This window comes from Nerophis lumbriciformis, linkage group LG33 (assembly GCF_033978685.3).
Source record: "Nerophis lumbriciformis linkage group LG33, RoL_Nlum_v2.1, whole genome shotgun sequence".
Taxonomy (NCBI): domain Eukaryota; kingdom Metazoa; phylum Chordata; class Actinopteri; order Syngnathiformes; family Syngnathidae; genus Nerophis; species Nerophis lumbriciformis.
Genome location: NC_084580.2, coordinates 16,319,016 through 16,337,356, shown reverse-complemented (window position 1 = coordinate 16,337,356; position 18,341 = coordinate 16,319,016). Strand labels below are relative to the sequence as shown.

The 18,341-nt window shown below is 42.3% G+C and overlaps 1 protein-coding gene across 5 annotated transcripts in view; it reads left to right on the top strand.

Moving 5' to 3' along the window:
* The window catches only part of trim36 (tripartite motif containing 36), a 79,310-nt gene extending 61,720 nt beyond the window's left edge, over positions 1-17,590 (top strand). For all 5 annotated transcript variants that reach the window (XM_061928944.1, XM_061928942.1, XM_061928943.1 and 2 more), the window contains 5 exons: positions 331-448; positions 3,307-3,506; positions 6,101-6,284; positions 10,218-10,331; positions 15,902-17,590. In XM_061928944.1, coding sequence (XP_061784928.1) covers positions 331-448; positions 3,307-3,506; positions 6,101-6,284; positions 10,218-10,331; positions 15,902-16,256 — 971 coding nt within the window. In that variant the 3' untranslated portion in view covers positions 16,257-17,590. The remainder of the gene's footprint in view (positions 1-330; positions 449-3,306; positions 3,507-6,100; positions 6,285-10,217; positions 10,332-15,901) is intronic.
* Positions 17,591-18,341: the final 751 nt, after the last annotated feature.

Here is an 18,341-nt window from a genome sequence, read left to right as displayed (position 1 = left end):
CAAACTGTTACAATAATTGGTTGTACAGGCAATGTCACGGTTTACCTTTCTTAACTGCTGTAAAAGTGTAAAAATAAGCTAACCACTATCTCTGGTGTGGTGTGTATATTCTTCTTGTCTCATTTGCGTCCTCAACATCCCAGCTGCTCCTTTTTTGGGAATAAGTGTTGCAAAAACACATTTGATGATTACCCTCAAAAGTCTGTATTCTGCATTATGTGAAAAAGCATTTTAATATAATGATAAGTGGTGAACATCTCACATGTATTTATCCCCTTTGTTTTGATTGATTTTAAAGACTTCTTTCCCTTAATTTCTCTAATTGTTTAGTCCCGGATCCCCCTATGATCGACGTCTCCAAGAGCAAAGTCTACAACGAGGCCACCATCATTTGGAAGTTATCTGAGGACCACATACCCACCGACCACCACCTGCTCGAGTACCGCAGGTGGGAACAAACGTACATATTTTTTCGCATCACGTATTAATGTGTTTGTGCTGGGGTGTCAAACTGTTTTTTATTGAGTGCCACATCCAAATATGGCTGCCCTCAGAGGGCCGTTCGTAACAGTGAACATACAGAACAGGCCAAAAGTTTGGACACACCTTCTCATTCAATGCATTTTCTTTATTTTCATGACTATTTACATTGTAGATTGTCACTGAAGGCATCAAAACTATGAATGAACACATGTGGAGTTATGTACTTAACAAAAAAAGGTGAAATAACTGAAAACATGCTTTATATTGTAGTTTCTTCAAAATAGCCACCATTTGCTCTGATTACTACTTTGCACACTCTTGGCATTCTCTTGATGAGCTTCAAGAAGTAGTCACCTGAAAGGGTTTTCACTTCACAGGTGTCATAGTTTTGATGCTTTCAGTGACAATCTACAATGTAAATAGTTTTGGCCTGTACTGTATGTGAATTTAAACGTATAATATCCTCGTTACACAGTTTGCATGTGCAACTGTTTTTGATTTTATTTTTAGAACTGATTGAATAACTTGCTTTGAAATCGTAAGTCAAGGTGAAGAGCAGATTTTCTAATATTTTTGATAACCAAAAAAAAAGGTGCTTGAAACATTGTGGCATCATCAAATATTCAAATGTAGAACATACATCATGCAAGTGCATGCAGTACTTTTTTCTGTCAAAATTGACAAAACAAATGTATTTGGCCAGGAAGTGCTTTATTTCCAGCCTAACGCAGGCCACATAAATGATGTGGCAGAATATTTAAATGTAGCAGACCACATTAAATTCTGAGGCATACCTAGTTAAATGATGTGGAGGGCCACAGAATTCTGTGGCTGACCACATAAAAGTCCCACAAAAGGAGCGGCAGACGTTATGTCTTGCTAACGCCGCGGAAACTCAAGACAACCATAAAAAAGGGCGTGGTGGGCAACACAAATGTTTTGGCTGGCATTACAAATAATGTAGCAGGCCATTTTAAATGATGCGGCGGACTACATAAAATAACATTCCGGGTCACGTAAAATGACATGTTCAGTTCCAGTTTGTGTGGCGGGCCACATAAAATGACGTGTGGCGGGCCTATTTAAATGATGTGGCGGGCCACCTAAAATATCATTCTGGGCCACATAAAATGAAGTGTGGCGGGCTTGTTAAAATGACGTGGCGGGCCTCATAAAATAACATTCCGAGCCTCATAAAATGACGTGTGGCGGGCTTTTTTAAATGATGTGGCGGGCCACCTTAAATGACGTGTGGCGGGCTTGTTTAAATGACGTGGCGGGCCACATAAAATGACGTGTGGCGGGCTTATTTAAATGATGTGGAGGGCCACATAAAATATCATTCGGGGCCACATAAAATGACGTGTGGTGGGCTTATTTAAATGATGTGGCGGGCCACCTAAAATATCATTCCTGGCCACATAAAATGACGTGTGGTGGGCTTATTTAAATGATGTGGCGGGCCACCTAAAATGACGTGTGGTGGGCTTATTTAAATGATGTGGCGGGCCACCTAAAATATCATTCCGGGCCACATAAAATGATGTGTGGCGGACTTGTTTAAATGATGTGGCGGGCCACATAAAATATCCTTCCGGGCCACATAAATAACGTGTGGCGGGCTTATTTAAATGATGTGGCGGGACACCTAAAATAACTTTCCGGGCCACATAAAAGAATGTGGCGGGCTTGTTTAAATGACATGGCGTGCCACATAAAAGAATGTGGCGGGCCAATTAAAAGAATGTGGCGGGCTTGTTTAAATGACGTGGAGGGCCACATAAAAGAATGTGGCGGGCCATATAAAATAACATACCGGGCCACATATAATGCCGTGTGGCGGTCTTGTTTAAATGACGTAGCGGTCCACATAAAATAACATTCCGGGCCACATAAAATGACGTGTGACGGGCTTGTTTATATGACTTGGCGGGCCACATAAAATTACGTGTGGCAGACCACCTAAAATATAATTCCGGGCCACATAAAATGACTTGTGGCAGGCTTGTTTAAATGACGTGGCGGGCCACATAAAATAACATTCCGGGCCACATAAATAGACGTGTGACGGGCTTGTTTATATGACGTGGCGGGCCACATAAAAGAATGTGGCGGGCCACATAAAATTACGTGTGGCGGACCACCTAAAATATAATTCCGGGCCACATAAAATGACTTGTGGCGGGAATGCTTAAATGACGTGGCGGGCCACATAAAAGAACGTGGCAGGCCACGTAAAATAACATTCCGGGTCCACATAAAATTACGTGTGGCGGGCTTGTTTAAATGATGTGGCAGGCCACATTAAAGAATGTGGCGGGCCACGTAAAATAACATTCCGGGTCCACATAAAATTACGTGTGGCGTGCTTGTTTAAATGATGTGGCAGGCCACATAAACGAATGAGGTGGGCCATATAAAATAACATTCCAGCCCACATAAAATTACGTGTGGCGGTCTTGTTTAAATGATGTGGCGTGTAAGTTTAATGTGGTGGGCCACATAAAATGATGTGTGGCGGTGCACATAAAATGACGTGTAACAGGCCACACATGACGGGGTTGGCCAAATTTGGCCCCGGGGCCTTGAGTATGACAGGTGTGTTAGTGTAGGTTTCAGACCCTATTTCCTAAGGTTGACTTGAAATATCTTCCACACATCTAATGATTATACAACTTTGAGAACATGTGTATTACATGTATGCTAGCATGTTGTACCAAGCACAATGATAGGGGGCGCTATGAATCATCAAAATTAGCACACAATATGACCTTAATTTGTGGCATTGTAGTTGTGATGCACATTCTCATGAATTGTTTTAAGATTGGGAGGCCCGAGCCCTTCTCAGGACGCCGGCGAGGACAGCAGCGCGTGGAGGGTCACAGAGCAGGTCTACGGACCCACCGCCGTGGTGTGCGACCTGGATCCTGACTGCTTGTACGCCTTCCGGGTGCGGAGCTGCAGGAACTCCATGCTCAGCCCTTACAGCCCAGAGGTCACCTTCCACACCCCCCCTGCACCTGGTAATGTTGTCCACAGTATACTGTATATTAATTAATTTCCCCCCTAAATATTATTATGGGCAGGATTATAGTGACTCTTAAGCCTGCCTAAACTAACGGCTAATCCCCTTTAGCTCCCAAGAGTTTTCAATTGTTTTTTTTGTTGTTACAAAGATTAACACATGACAGATGCTTCACTTGTGTGCATTTTCAATTTTGAGGCAAGCGGCGCACAATGGAAGCAATGAAGCACAACAATAATTTTAGTAGATCACCATGGTAATGCTTTTTGTGGCGCACATGGCGGGCGAAAGGAGGGAGATTTTTAGACGCACACACACACAGTCTGTTGCACACAGCATCATTTGGAATAGTGTTATGATTGGAGCATCCGCATTCCTGTGCTCTGTGGATCATGGAGGATTGAGTGGCTTCACCGTGCATCAGTAATGAGGAATTTCATAGGATATACACACACACACACACACACACACACACACACACACACACACACACACACACACACACACACACACACACACTGCTGCTATCTTTAGATCTGGCTCATCAGAGTACACGGTCATCGGCCTCAACATTAAGCACACATGCATAATCTAGTGTGGAATTGTTGGCATTACATACTATATTATCATGGTGGCCCTCAAAATGATAATGCCAAAATATTAAAATAAAGCTCTCAGTACAGCAAATTAGTGTTCATAATGGTGTCATACTAGGCAGAAGTAAGCATTACTATGCCCCAGTTGTGATCAGGACTTCCCAAGCACGTGCAAATGGGCACGTCTTCTCCCCGAGGAGACCTCACGTTGCCCATCCATCCACACAATGGTTGAGTGAACAGCCTTGATGTCATTTGGCCCACTAACTATTTTTAGAATGTAATTAATTCCATCTGACTGCTGCTCATGCTGATTTTATTACATTTCATGAGGCTGTGCTTTTTTTAACTGGCGATGTAGAGCTTGTGTTGCAGCGCCCTCGTGTGTCAGGTTGGGGGTGAGCACATCAACTTGCACCTAAAGAGAGATTATGGCTTGGTATTTGAAGTAAGAAGACAAAATGGAAATATGGGAATTACAAATTGTTGCTAGGCAGATTCCTATAGTGGGCTTCATGGGCATTGCATAATGCGGTATCTCAATAGTGAGTACCGTATTTTTCGGAGTATAAGTCGCACCGGCTGAAAATGCATAATAAAGAAGGGAAAAAAACATAAGTCGCATTTTTGGGGAAGTTTATTTGATAAAACCCAACACCAACAACAGGCTGAATAAGTGTACGTTATATGAGGCATAAATAACCAACTGAGAACGTGCCTGGTATGTTAACGTAACATATTATGGTAAGAGTCATTCAAATAACTATAACATATAGAACATGCTATACGTTTACCAAACAATCTGTCATTCCCAATCGCTAAATCCGATGAAATCTTATACGTCTAGTCTCTTACGTGAATTAGCTAAATAATATTATTTGATATTTTACGGTAATGTGTTAATAATTTCACATATAAGTCCATACTTGCCAACCTTGAGACCTCCGATTTCGGGAGGTGGGGGGCGTGGTTAAGAGGGGAGGAGTATATTTTCAGCTAGAATTCACCAAGTCAAGTATTTCATATATATATATATATATATATATATATATATATAATAAAATAAATATATATTTATAGCTAGAATTCACTGAAAGTCAAGTATTTCTTATATATGTATATATATATATATATATATATATATATATATATATATATATATATATATATATATAAATAAATAAATACTTGAATTTCAGTGTTCATTTATTTACACATATACACACACATAACATTCATCTACTCATTGTTGAGTTAAGGGTTGAATTGCCCATCCTTGTTCTATTCTCTGTCACTATTTTTCGAACCATGCTGAACACCCTCTCTGATGATGCATTGCTGTGTGGCACGCACAAAAGTGCTTTCATCAAATGCACTAGATGGCAGTATTGTCCTGTTTAAGAGTGTCACAACATTGCTGTTTACGGCAGACGAACTGCTTTACGGTAGACAAAAACGTGACTGCTGTTGTGTGTTGTTACCGCACTGGGAGGACGTTAATGAAACTGCCTAACAATAAACCCACAAAAGAAACCAAGAACTCGCCCTCGATCATTCTACAGTTATAACGTGGTTGAGCAGGTACGTTGTTTATATTGTGGGTTAGCGGATTCAGGTCCGCATGGACCTGAGTCCGCCTGAATTTCGGGAGATTTTCGGGAGAAAATTTGTCCCGGGAGGTTTTCGGGAGAGTCTCTGAATTTCGGGAGTCTCCCGGAAAATCCGGGAGGGTTGGCAAGTATGCATAAGTCGCTCCTGAGAATAAGTCGCAAAAACTGCGACTTATAGTCTGAAAAATACGGTGCACCTCATTTCAGCAATACTTTTGGATATCTTTGGGGACATTATTAAATGTGTTTATATTGTAGAGTAGTCTGTGTACAGCTAAAACACAGTTGCTCAATAAAATGCAGGATTGAACCCACTTTTCGGAGATACTGTCAGTCAATTTACTATTTGCGTTTTTTTTCTAATTTAGTGCTATTTCTATGTGCAGTTTTTGACTTCCTGTTCAGCGACAAGTGCGGCTTCAGCACAGAGCGTCTCATCCTGAACAAGCGGCGGGACGCGGTGGAGAGCGTGGCCGGCATGGCCTTCCTGCTGGCGGCGGAGCGCGTGCAGACGGGCGGCTACGTAGGACTGGACTACATCATCGGGGACACGGGCATCTCCCAGGGAAGGTAGGCCGACCGCCAGTTTTATCACAGAATGTTAATTAAATCTTCGTGAGTACATTTGTCCCTCGCTGCATTGTGCTTCTAGTATTGCGGCTTCACTACAAGTCCACAATTTTTTGGTCCTAAATTAAGCACATTTCAAGCATAAAAATGACTTAACTAAAACATAAATTCTACAGTACTATTGGCCACCATAGACACCAGAGCAATCAGATCACACTGTTCAGTATGATGGCCACTGATTGGCTCAGCCTCAGGCAGCGTTACTATCTTAGATTAAATTGACTAAAGGGTGTTATTTCATGTCAAGAGGGCTCTTGTCATGTTAAACATAATTACATTTTCCGGACTTTAAAGCGCACTGGGGTAAGTAAAAGCCATTAAATTTTAGGACCAAAAATATTTTTCTATATGTTATCCGCACCAAAGATATGTACATTGCAAAATGAGTTATTTACACACAGATTCTGTAAATGTTTATTTACGTACCTTAATTGTTTCCAAACGTCGGCTCAAACAAAACAGAGGTCATCGTCATGGACCCTTTAACTGCCATGAATTGATTTACGTGGACCCCGACTTAAACAAGTTGAACAACTTATTCGGGTGTTACCATTTAGTGGTCAATTGTACGGAATATGTACTGTACTGTGCAATCTACTAATAAAAGTCTTAATCAATCAATCAATCAATCAAAAGCTCGCTCTCCAAACAGCTAAACAGACTCAATAACTCCACGATGCCGTTTGTTAAATTTTCCGAGAAATTTGTGAAACTGAAACGATACAAAAAAATGCCATCGTAAGAGGGCTGCACGATTATGGCCAAAATAATAATCATGATTATTTTCATCAATATTGAAATCAGGATTATAAATCACGATTGTTTGCTGTTCTTTTGTATTTTTTTTAATTGTAAACAGAATGTGTACCTTAATTTCAAAATGAAATGATAAAAATTAATTGAAAGGCTAACTTAAATAAATATGCCATTGCCGACTGCGACCATAAAATGCAATAAAGTGAAAAAAAAGAGATTATAAAGGCACATATGGAACACATTCATTGTACACAATATATATATATATTATACTCGTAAACGTGTTTGCATATTAGCTAATGCTAACAACGCTAGCTTCATTACATTCCAATAGCACATACAAATATGCATGAAAACACTCTTATAGACATCACACACGGGATGGTTTAGTAAGTATACACTGTTTAAGTTATATTGTAAAACTTATAAACGTTGCTTGGAATGTTAAATGAAGAATCCATACAAGCAGAAATGCTATGGGCGGCGAGAAGACTCAACGGCACTTCTACTTCCGGTTGAGGGGACTAAATGGGAGGACACTGCAGTACCTGCAGTGAGCAAACTCGTTCAATAGATGGCGCCATAGCACAAACAATAACACCTATTCAGTGTAGTTTCTTGTTTTGGAAAACTCAAAAGAAAATTCCATAAATTAGCCGTGTTGTTTTATTTTAATTTAATGAATTTATTTGTCAGGGCAATGTACAATTACATTATGCATAAAGCGGAGATGTGTCAGGTTCAAACACTGATGACATCTATTAAAACAGACGAGAAGCAAGGAATCATGCAGAGACAGAGTTAAATTTTGCTCAATTGAGGAGACACGTTATTTGGGCTGTATTCTAGTTACAGATCCAAACTACGTTCTAAAAGTCCAGCCCGCGTGCTTCCTCTATTTATTTGGGAGGTCCCTGTTTACATCACTGAAGCTGTCGCTGAGGGAAGGGGGTAATCTTGACAACTCCAGTTAAACACAATACATGATTATACAAAAATGCAAATGTGTTGACGCTGGTGATATCGCCTTGTCTCTGCTCTGTCTGCGTCACGGCGGTGTTCGGCCTTGGTGGTCAGCAGGCCGTTCCTGGACACAAACACTGATACCACACACATTGCAATCTTTTGGATTGCCAGCTTTGCACAGACAAAGAAAAATACCACTTCCGCACAATTGACAATAATTATAGCAATGGCCCTTAAGCATAAAAGTTGTGTGATAATGTATACATAATTATTCTAACAAGATGCTAGTACCAGACTGTAGCTTAGTGACTAATTCCCATACTGTATGTAGTCCTAAGGTGGAGGGGTTAAAGTGCATGATGTATAAAGTGCAAGTAATACACCATTCAAATGCATTATTTAAATATAATTCATACATGCATACATACTGATATAATCTACACACAAAAAGCACAACTCAACACACTACTAGTCTTCAGATGAGGTGCAACTTTCATGGTGCATACAGTACAAGTCAATCACATATTATAATCTCAAAAGCTCACCTAAATCACAGGTGCACACATCTCTAGTTATATACAAAACATGTTTTTGCTTCTCTAGTAAAGGAAGTGAGTTAATTATAGTCTGAAATGTATGGTAGAAAGTAGCATACAGGTTTCTCTAGCTATGAAAATATTTGATTCATAATGAATCATTCTTACATCCTAGTCCAGGGGTCGGCAACCTTTACCAGTCAAAGAGCCATTTTGACCAGTTTCACAAATTATAGACAACAATGGGAGCCGCAAATTTATTTGAAATTTTAAATGATATAACACTGCATACAAAGTCTTGTTTTTACTTTGTGCTATGTAAAAACCTGAGGTCTCAGACAAGCTGCCCTCACCTTTATAACGAATTTGAAAGCTGGTGCGGCACGCGGGTTTGAAATGAATGGCGCTTGTCAGCGTCATGCGTGCCGTGATGGTACAGTATAATGCTCCCACTGCAACCAGCGTGCCTGATTAGCCACACGTTGTATGGGGCTTCCGCTTGTTCACGTAGGTGACAGCAATGCATACTTGGTCAACAACCACACAGGTTACACTGACGGTGGCGGTATAAAAAAAAAACTTATAACACTCTTACTAATAATGCGCCACACTGTGAACCCACACCAAACAAGAATGACAAACATATTTCGGGAAAACAACTGCACCGTAACACAACATAAACACAACAGGACAAATACCCAGAATCCCATGCAGCCCTAATTTTTCCGGGATACATTATACACCCCCGTCAGTGTAACCTGTGTGGCTGTTGACCAAGTATGCCTTGCTGTCACGTAGGTGTTCAAGCAGCAGATGTATATTGTGAAACAAGTGTTGGGCTGGCACGCTGTTAATACAGATTGTAGAGGGCTCCAAATGTTGTACCATCATGGCATGCCCTTTTTATAGCTATAAGGGCGAAAATCGGTGAATATTAATTCCGGGAGTTTTCTGCGAGAGGCACTGAAATTTGGAAGTCTCACGGGAAAATTGGGGGGTTCAGCAAGTTAGCTGCTGAGCCGCATCAGAGTGATCAAAGAGCCGTATGCGGCTCCGGAGCCGCGGGTTGCCGACCCCTGTCCTAGTCATTTATGGAACCAATTAACTGCAATAAACAAGGGACAACTGTACTCCATTGTTTTCATAAAGGGACTGGGCACATTTATTTACACAACTGCAGAGAGTTGTAGTCTCCGTTTTTGTCAATTTTTCGGCAAACAATAATACCGTATTTTTCGGACTATAAGTCGCAGTTTTTTTCATAGTTTGGCCGGGCTCCAGTGCGACTGATAATGTTTTTTTCCTTTTTTATTATGCATTTTCAGCAGGTGCGACTTATACTCCGAAAAATACGGTACTTATAATGTATACAACAATTTAATATGCACATTATTCTCCTTTACCAATTTATTCAGGCATTACCTGACACATTTCTGGACACTACTACCCATTAATGTCCAGTAGGTGGTGCTATTTTGTCAGTGGACCTGAAAGAGTTCTTTCCCCAAAGCCCTTGACATGTTTCAAAAGCTTTTTTTTTTCAAACTCCTCTTGAAACGTCAGTTTTACAGATGTGCTGTACAGGCGTTGTGTAATTGAATGACTCCTTTTCCAGACACTACTGGGCCTTTAGGGTGGAGCCTCACTCGTACATGGTCAAAGTGGGTGTGGCCTCAGACACGAAGCTGCTGGAGTGGTTTCACAACCCCAGAGACACCAGCAGCCCAAGGTGAGCAACTTTGGCAATGTTGTGAGCGATGCGCTGACTGAGTCGCCGTCCTTTTTAGTCTTTTGCTGCCCGACTGTAGCACACAATCTGAAGTGATTACGTGGGACTTTAAGCCTGTGATGTAAGAGAAGCAGCGTTAACCCGTAAAGAGCTTATTCCCCAGCCTTTCTCACTGCTTTTGTCCAAAATCGAGCCTTGATGCTGGAAAAGTGCTTTTCGTTAACCCTGTTTGTAGCTTTAATGCTAATGAGCGGTGTTTGGCAGACAATGTGTTGTGTGCTCTACCCACATTATACATTTTTAGTAGAGATGTCCGATAAAGGCTTTTTTGCCGATAGTCCGATATTGTCCAACTCTTAATTGCCGATTCCGATATCAACTGATACAGTTGTGGAATTAACACATTATGCCTACTGCATTTTTCGGAGTATAAGTCGCTCCGGAGTATAAGTCGCACCGGACGGAAATGCATAATAAAGAAGGAAAAACACATATAAGTCGCACTGGAGTATAAGTCACATTTTTGGGGGAAATTTATTTGATAAAACTCAACACCAAGAATAGACATTTGAAATGCAATTTAAAATAAATTAAAAATAGTGAACCACAGGCTGTATAAGTGTACGTTATATGAGGCATAATTAACCAACTGAGAAGGTGCCTGGTATGTTAACGTAACATGTTATGGTAAGAGTCATTCAAATAACTATAACATATAGAACATGCTATACGTTTACCAAACAATCTGTCACTCCTAATCGCTAAATCCCATGAAATCTTATACGTCTAGTCTCTTACGTGAATGAGCTAAATAATATTATTTTATATTTTACGGTAATGTGTTAATAATTTCACACACAAGTAGCTCCTGATAAGTCGCACCCCCGGCCAAACTATGAAAAAAAACTGCGACTTATAGTCCGAAAAATACGGTAAATTTGTTGTGATGCCCCGCTGGATGCATTAAACAATGTAACAAGGTTTTCCAAAATAAATCAACTCAAGTTTTGGAAAAAAAATGCCAACATGGCACTGCCATATTTATTATTGGAGTCACAAAGTGCATTATATTTTTTAACATGCCTCAAAACAGCAGCTTGGAATTTGGGGCATGCTCTCCCTGAGAGAGCATGAGGAGGTTGAGGTGGTGGGGTAGGAGGGTAGCGTGGGGTGTATATTGTAGCGTCCCGGAAGAGTTAGTGCTGCAAGGGGTTCTGGGTAATTGTTCTGTTGAGTTTATGTTGTGTTACGGTGCGGATGTTCTCCCGAAATGGGTTTGTCATTCTTGTTTGGTGTGGGTTCACAGTGTGGCGCATATTTGTAACAGTGTTCAATCAATCATCAATCAATGTTTATTTATATAGCCCTAAATCACAAGTGTCTCAAAGGGATGCACAAGCCACAACGACATCCTCGGTACAAAGCCCACATAAGGGCAAGGAAAAGCTCACCCCAGTGGGACGTCGATGTGAATGACTATGAGAAACCTTGGAGAGGACCGCATATGGGGAGACCGAATGCAATAGATGTCGAGTGGGTCTGACATAATATTGTGAGAGTCCAGTCCATAGTGTTAAAGTTGTTTATACGGCCACCCTCAGTGTGACCTGTATGGCTATTGACCAAGTATGCCTTGCATTCACTTGTGTGTGTGTGTGAAAAGCCGTAGATATTATGTGACTGGGCCGGCACGCAAAGGAAGTGCCTTTAAGGTTTATTGGCGCTCTGTACTTCTCCCTACGTCCGTGTGCACAGCGGCGTTTTAAAAAGTCATACATTTAAATTTTTGAAACCGATACCGATAATTTTGAAACCGATACAACTGACTGTGCAGAAAGTCGGCGACCTCTTTGCACTATGCGCTTCGGAAACCGCTGACTCCTGTCAGTTTACGTGGCCTACCACTTCGTGGCTGAGTTGCTGCTGTTCCATTTTCTTATAATAAAGTCGACAGTTGACTTTGGAATATTTAGGAGTGAGGAAATGTCACGAAAAACTCTGACATGGGAGGAGTTCGGGGAAGCCATGGAAAAGCACTTCCGGACGGCTTCGAAGCGATTCTGGACCACCATCCCCCGTCTCAGGAAGGGGAAGCAGTGCAATGTCAACACCGTGTATGGCGAGGATGGTGTTCTGCTGACCTCTACTGCGGATGTCGTGGATCGGTGGAGGGAATACTTCGAAGACCTCCTCAATCCTACCAGCACGTCTTCCTATGAGGAAGCAGTGCCTGGGGAATCTGTGGTGGGCTCTCCTATTTCTGTGGCTGAGGTTGCCGAGGTAGTTAAAAAGCTCCTCGTGGCAAGGCCCCGGGGGTGGATGAGATCCACCCGGAGTTCCTTAAGGCTCTGGATGTTGTGGGGCTGTCTTGGTTGACAAGACTCTGCAACATCGCGTGGACATCGGGGGCAGTACCTCTGGATTGGCAGACCGGGGTGGTGGTTCCTCTCTTTAAGAAGGGGAACCGGAGGGTGTGTTCCAACTATCGTGGGATCACACTCCTCAGCCTTCCCGGTAAGGTCTATTCAGGTGTACTGGAGAGGAGGCTACGCCGGATAGTCGAACCTCGGATTCAGGAGGAACAGTGTGATTTTGGTCCTGATCGTGGAACTGTGGACCAGCTCTATACTCTCAGCAGGGTCCTTGAGGGTGCATGGGAGTTTGCCCAACCAGTCTACATGTGCTTTGTGGACTTAGAGAAGGCATTCGACCGTGTGGGAGTGCTCAGAGAGTATGGGGTATCGGACTGTCTGATTGTGGCAGTTCGCTCCCTGTATGATCAGTGTCAGAGCTTGGTCCGCATTGCCGGCAGTAAGTCGGACACGTTTCCAGTGAGGGTTGGACTCCGCCAAGGCTGCCCTTTGTCACCGATTCTGTTCATAACCTTTATGGACAGAATTTCTAGGCGCAGTCAAGGCGTTGAGGGGATCTGGTTTGGTGGCTGCAGGATTAGGTCTCTGCTTTTTGCAGATGATGTGGTCCTGATGGCTTCATCTGGCCAGGATCTTCAGCTCTCACTGGATCTGTTCGCAGCCGAGTGTGAAGCGACTGGGATGAGAATCAGCACCTCCAAGTCCGAGTCCATGGTTCTCGCCCGGAAAAGGGTGGAGTGCCATCTACGGGTTGGGGAGGAGATCTTGCCCCAAGTGGAGGAGTTCAAGTATCTCGGAGTCTTGTTCACGAGTGAGGGAAGAGTGGATCGTGAGATCGACAGGCGGATCGGTGCGGCGTCTTCAGTAATGCGGACGCTGTATCGATCCGTTTTGGTGAAGAAGGAGCTGAGCCGGAAGGCAAAGCTCTCAATTTACCGGTCGATCTACGTTCCCATCCTCACCTATGGTCATGAGCTTTGGGTCATGACCGAAAGGACAAGATCACGGGTACAAGCGGCCGAAATGAGTTTCCTCCACCGGGTGGCGGGGCTCTCCCTTAGAGATAGGGTGAGAAGCTCTGTCATCCGGGGAGAGCTCAAAGTAAAGCCGCTGCTCCTCCACATCGAGAGGAGCCAGATGAGGTGGTTCTGGCATCTGGTCAGGATGCCACTCGAACGCCTCCCTAGGGAGGTGTTTAGGGCACGTCCAACCAGTAGGAGGCCACGGGGAAGACTATGTCTCCCGGCTGGCCTGGGAACGCCTCGGGATACCCCGGGAGGAGCTGGACGAAGTGGCTGGGGAGAGAGAGGGAAGTCTGGGCTTCCCTGCTTAGGCTGCTGCCCCCGCGACCCGACCTCGGATAAGCAGAAGAAGATGGATGGATGGATGGAAATGTCACGACTGGATTTGTTGCACAGGTGGCGTCCTATGACAGTTCCACGCTGGAAATCACTGAGAAAGGCCCATTCTTTCACAAATGTTTGTAGAAACAGTCTCCATGCCTAAGTGCTTGATTTTATACACCTGTGGCCGGTCCAAGTGATTAGGACACCTGATTCTCATCATTCGGATGGGTGTCCAAATACTTTTGGCAATATAGTGTACAAACCCCGTTTCCATATGAGTTGGGAAATTGTGTTAGATGTAAATATAAACGGAATACAATGATTTGCAAATCATTTTCAACCCGTATTCAGTTGAATATGCTACAAAGACAACATATTTGATGTTCAAACTGATAAACTTTTTTTTTTGCAAATCATTAACTTTAGAATTTGATGCCAGCAACACGTGACAAAGAAGTTGGGAAAGGTGGCAATAAATACTGATAAAGTTGAGGAATGCTCATCAAACACTTATTTGGAACATCCCACAGGTGAACAAGCAAATTGGGAACAGGTGGGTGCCATGATTGGGTATAAAAGTAGATTCCATGAAATGCTCAGTCATTCACAAACAAGGATGGGGCGAGGGTCACCACTTTGTCAACAAATGCGTGAGCAAATTGTTGAACAGTTTAAGAAAAACCTTTCTCAACCAGCTATTGCAAGGAATTTAGGGATTTCACCATCTACGGTCCGTAATATCATCAAAGGGTTCAGAGAATCTGGAGAAATTACTGCACGTAAGCAGCTAAGACCGTGACCTTCGATCCCTCAGGCTGTACTGCATCAACAAGCGACATCAGTGTGTAAAGGATATCACCACATCAGGAACACTTCAGAAACCCGCTATCTGTAACTACAGTTGGTCGCCACATCTGTAAGTGCAAGTTAAAACTCTCCTATGCAAGGCGAAAACCGTTTATCAACAACACCCAAAAACGCCGTCGGCTTCGCTGGGCCTGAGCTCATCTAAGATGGACTGATACAAAGTAGAAAAGTGTTCTGTGGTCTGACGAGTCCACATTTCAAATAGTTTTTGGAAACTGTGGACGTCGTGTCCTCCGGACCAAAGAGGAAAAGAACCATCCGGATTGTTATAGGGTCAAAGTTGAAAAGCCAGCATCTGTGATGGTATGGGGGTGTATTAGTGCCCAAGACATGGGTAACTTACACATCTGTGAAGGCGCCATTAATGCTGAAAGGTACATACAGGTTTTGGAGCAACATATGTTGCCATCCAAGCAACGTTACCATGGACGCCCCTGCTTATTTCAGCAAGGCAATGCCAAGCCACGTGTTACATCAACGTGGCTTCATAGTAAAAGAGTGCGGGTACTAGACTGGTCTGCCTGTAGTCCAGACCTGTCTCCCATTGAAAATGTGTGGCGCATTATGAAGCCTAAAATACCACAACGGAGACCTCCGGACTGTTGAACAACTTAATCTGTACATCAAGCAAGAATGGGAAAGAATTCCACCTGAGAAGCTTAAAAAATGTGTCTCCTCAGTTCCCAAACGTTTACTGAGTGTTGTTAAAAGGAAAGGCCATGTAACACAGTGGTGAACATGCCCTTTCCCAACTACTTTGGCACGTGTTGCAGCCGTGACATACTAAGTTAATTATTATTTGCAAAAAAAAAATCAAGTTTATGAGTTTGAACATCAAATATGTTGTCTTTGTAGTGCATTCAACTGAATATGGGTTGAAAAGGATTTGCAAATCATTGTATTCCGTTTATATTTACATCTAACACAATTTCCCAACTCATATGGGTTTGTATCTTGTAGCTGATCAATTGTCCTTGTCTCCCAGATACGACCACGACAGCGGCCACGACAGCGGCAGCGAGGACGCCTGTTACGATCTCTCCCAACCCTTCACCCTCCTCACCGTGGGCATGGGCAAACTCTTCATCCCCAAGTCCTCCACGTCCTCGTCCTCCGCGTCCGGCGACCCGGGCAACCGCATGCTCGCCATGCCCCAGCGCCTCGGCGTGTGCCTGGACTACGACGCCCGCCGGGTGTACTTCTACGACGCCGACAGCATGAGGTGCCTTTACGAGCGGCAGGTGGACTGCTCTGGGACCATGTACCCGGCGTTCGGGCTCCTGGGCGGCGCCAAGGTGCAGCTGGAGGAGTTTGTCACCGCCAAGAGACTGGCTTTCTGAGGACCGCCAGAGGGAAGCGTCTCGATTAAGTTTGGCTATGTTTGCACCTGGCGAGGAGTCTCCGACCAGGCCCGATGAGGCAGGTTCCATCAGGGCTAAAAAACCTAAGCTAAGTGTCTCTGTTTTTAACTGAATTAGCAGTTTTAAATGGTCTGTTTTTAACATGCCTTTCATTACTGATCACAGGATTAGGCGAGTAGAGAGCCTGTGTGGCTACGTTAGCAGTTAGCGCCTCCGTGCCTTTCCTTTCTTTCACTTAGTTTGCGTCACAATCACACGTCTTTGCACAATTGTTGAGTAACACAATATCTGTATGTAACTACTGATGAACGTGCACTGGGTTTACCTTCTGATTAGCACTGAAGCAAAAAACACTACCCCCCCCCCCACCCCCCTAACACTGTCATCACTTCATAACACAGGAGCCTCAGTTGTGGTGCAACCCAAGCAGCCTTTTTAACACTTCAGGTTCAAAGTGCTATCTCAAAGAAAAACACTCGCTGCACACACACCGAGGCTTTTTAGGGGTGCTGTCATCTTTTGTCCAGGTGTCTACATGCGACTACCTCCTTGCTGTCAGGCCCGGAAAACCCCCCCTTTTTTTTTGTTTTTGTACCCCCCTCACCAATGTTTGGGTTTGATTTCAAGTCACCTTTGAGTTTGTTTGAACACTGGAATAGTTTGATTTTTATTGTGTCTGGAGTTGAAGTGGACCTGAGAAACTACACTGTAAATTCACTTGCCTCACACTTTTTAAAAAAAAATATTCTCCATGTTGTGTGTCGCTTCGTCATAACACTTTTCTATTTAGCCCAGTCTTAAACAGTTATGTTTGTTTTTGTGCAGCTTGTCCACTGAAGTCACATACTTGAGAAGAAAACAACAATACCTTTTTACGCGTTGAAGGCTTGGCAGCGCTCACTGTTTGATTTCCATGTAAGAATGTAATAATATACACCATAACACCCTCCTTTAGAAATATAAACCAAATCTTTTCCAACCTAACCCAAAACTGGCATGCTGCATGTTAGTAACACTCTCTATATTATAACAACAATATTAATAATAGTTTGTGCAATATTACTCAAATACAAAAGGCAGCCTAGCTTCGACTAAGACACTACATTTGCACTGAGATATTCATGGGATTTAAATGAAAGGCCTCCAACTTGAATTAGAAAGTTTTTCCTTTAAAAATTGTGACTGTTTGACTTCTTTGGAGTTTGTGTGTATGTATGACATGAATGGGAATAATCTTACTGTACTTCATTTGCTGGATTTGTTTCTTTTAAGTGTGAGGATGTCCTCTAATAAAACTGCTGTTTGTAATAAAACTCTTGTCATGTTATGTACATATATTTTTACATTGACTTATTCCACCTGTTCTAGTGTAAACATGTCTTTCAGTATGCACATTGAGCTATTTTATTAGGAAAATGTTGTGATAATCATTTTTAATATTGGCTCCTTTTACAATTTTAGTATTTATATTCTGATACTGTAATTGCGCTACACATTTTCTTTGAATTGTCTGCATACATGAAGCATGACGAACATACAGGAAACTATCCTGTTGAGGTGTATTTAAAATACAAAAACAATATAAACTACAGAAAATATGAAACCAGTCCACTAGCCAACCAGATATAGCACGAGTAGATATGCTGCATAGATTTGCAAAATGGTTTAAAAAAAAACGTTTCACATTATTAGGGGGTGTTGTCTGTAGAATGTTGAGGACAAAATTGAATGTACTCCATTTTGGAATAAGGTTAAAATAAAATATGGAAGTGATGCACTGTAAGGTAATTAAGACAAATTCAGTAGCCTGCTTAAAAAAACAGTTAAATACAACAATATATATATATATATATAAAAAAATGTTTAAATAAAAAAATAGATTAAAAAATAAATTATAAATCCCAAGTATACGTTTTTGATAGGGGCACAATTTTCATAGGTAAAAACAATTTCATTCCATTTTGGAATAAGGTTAAAATAAAATATGGAAGTGATACATTGTAAGGTAATTAAGACAAATTCAGTAGTTTGATGAAAAAAAAACGGTTAAATACAATTTTTTAT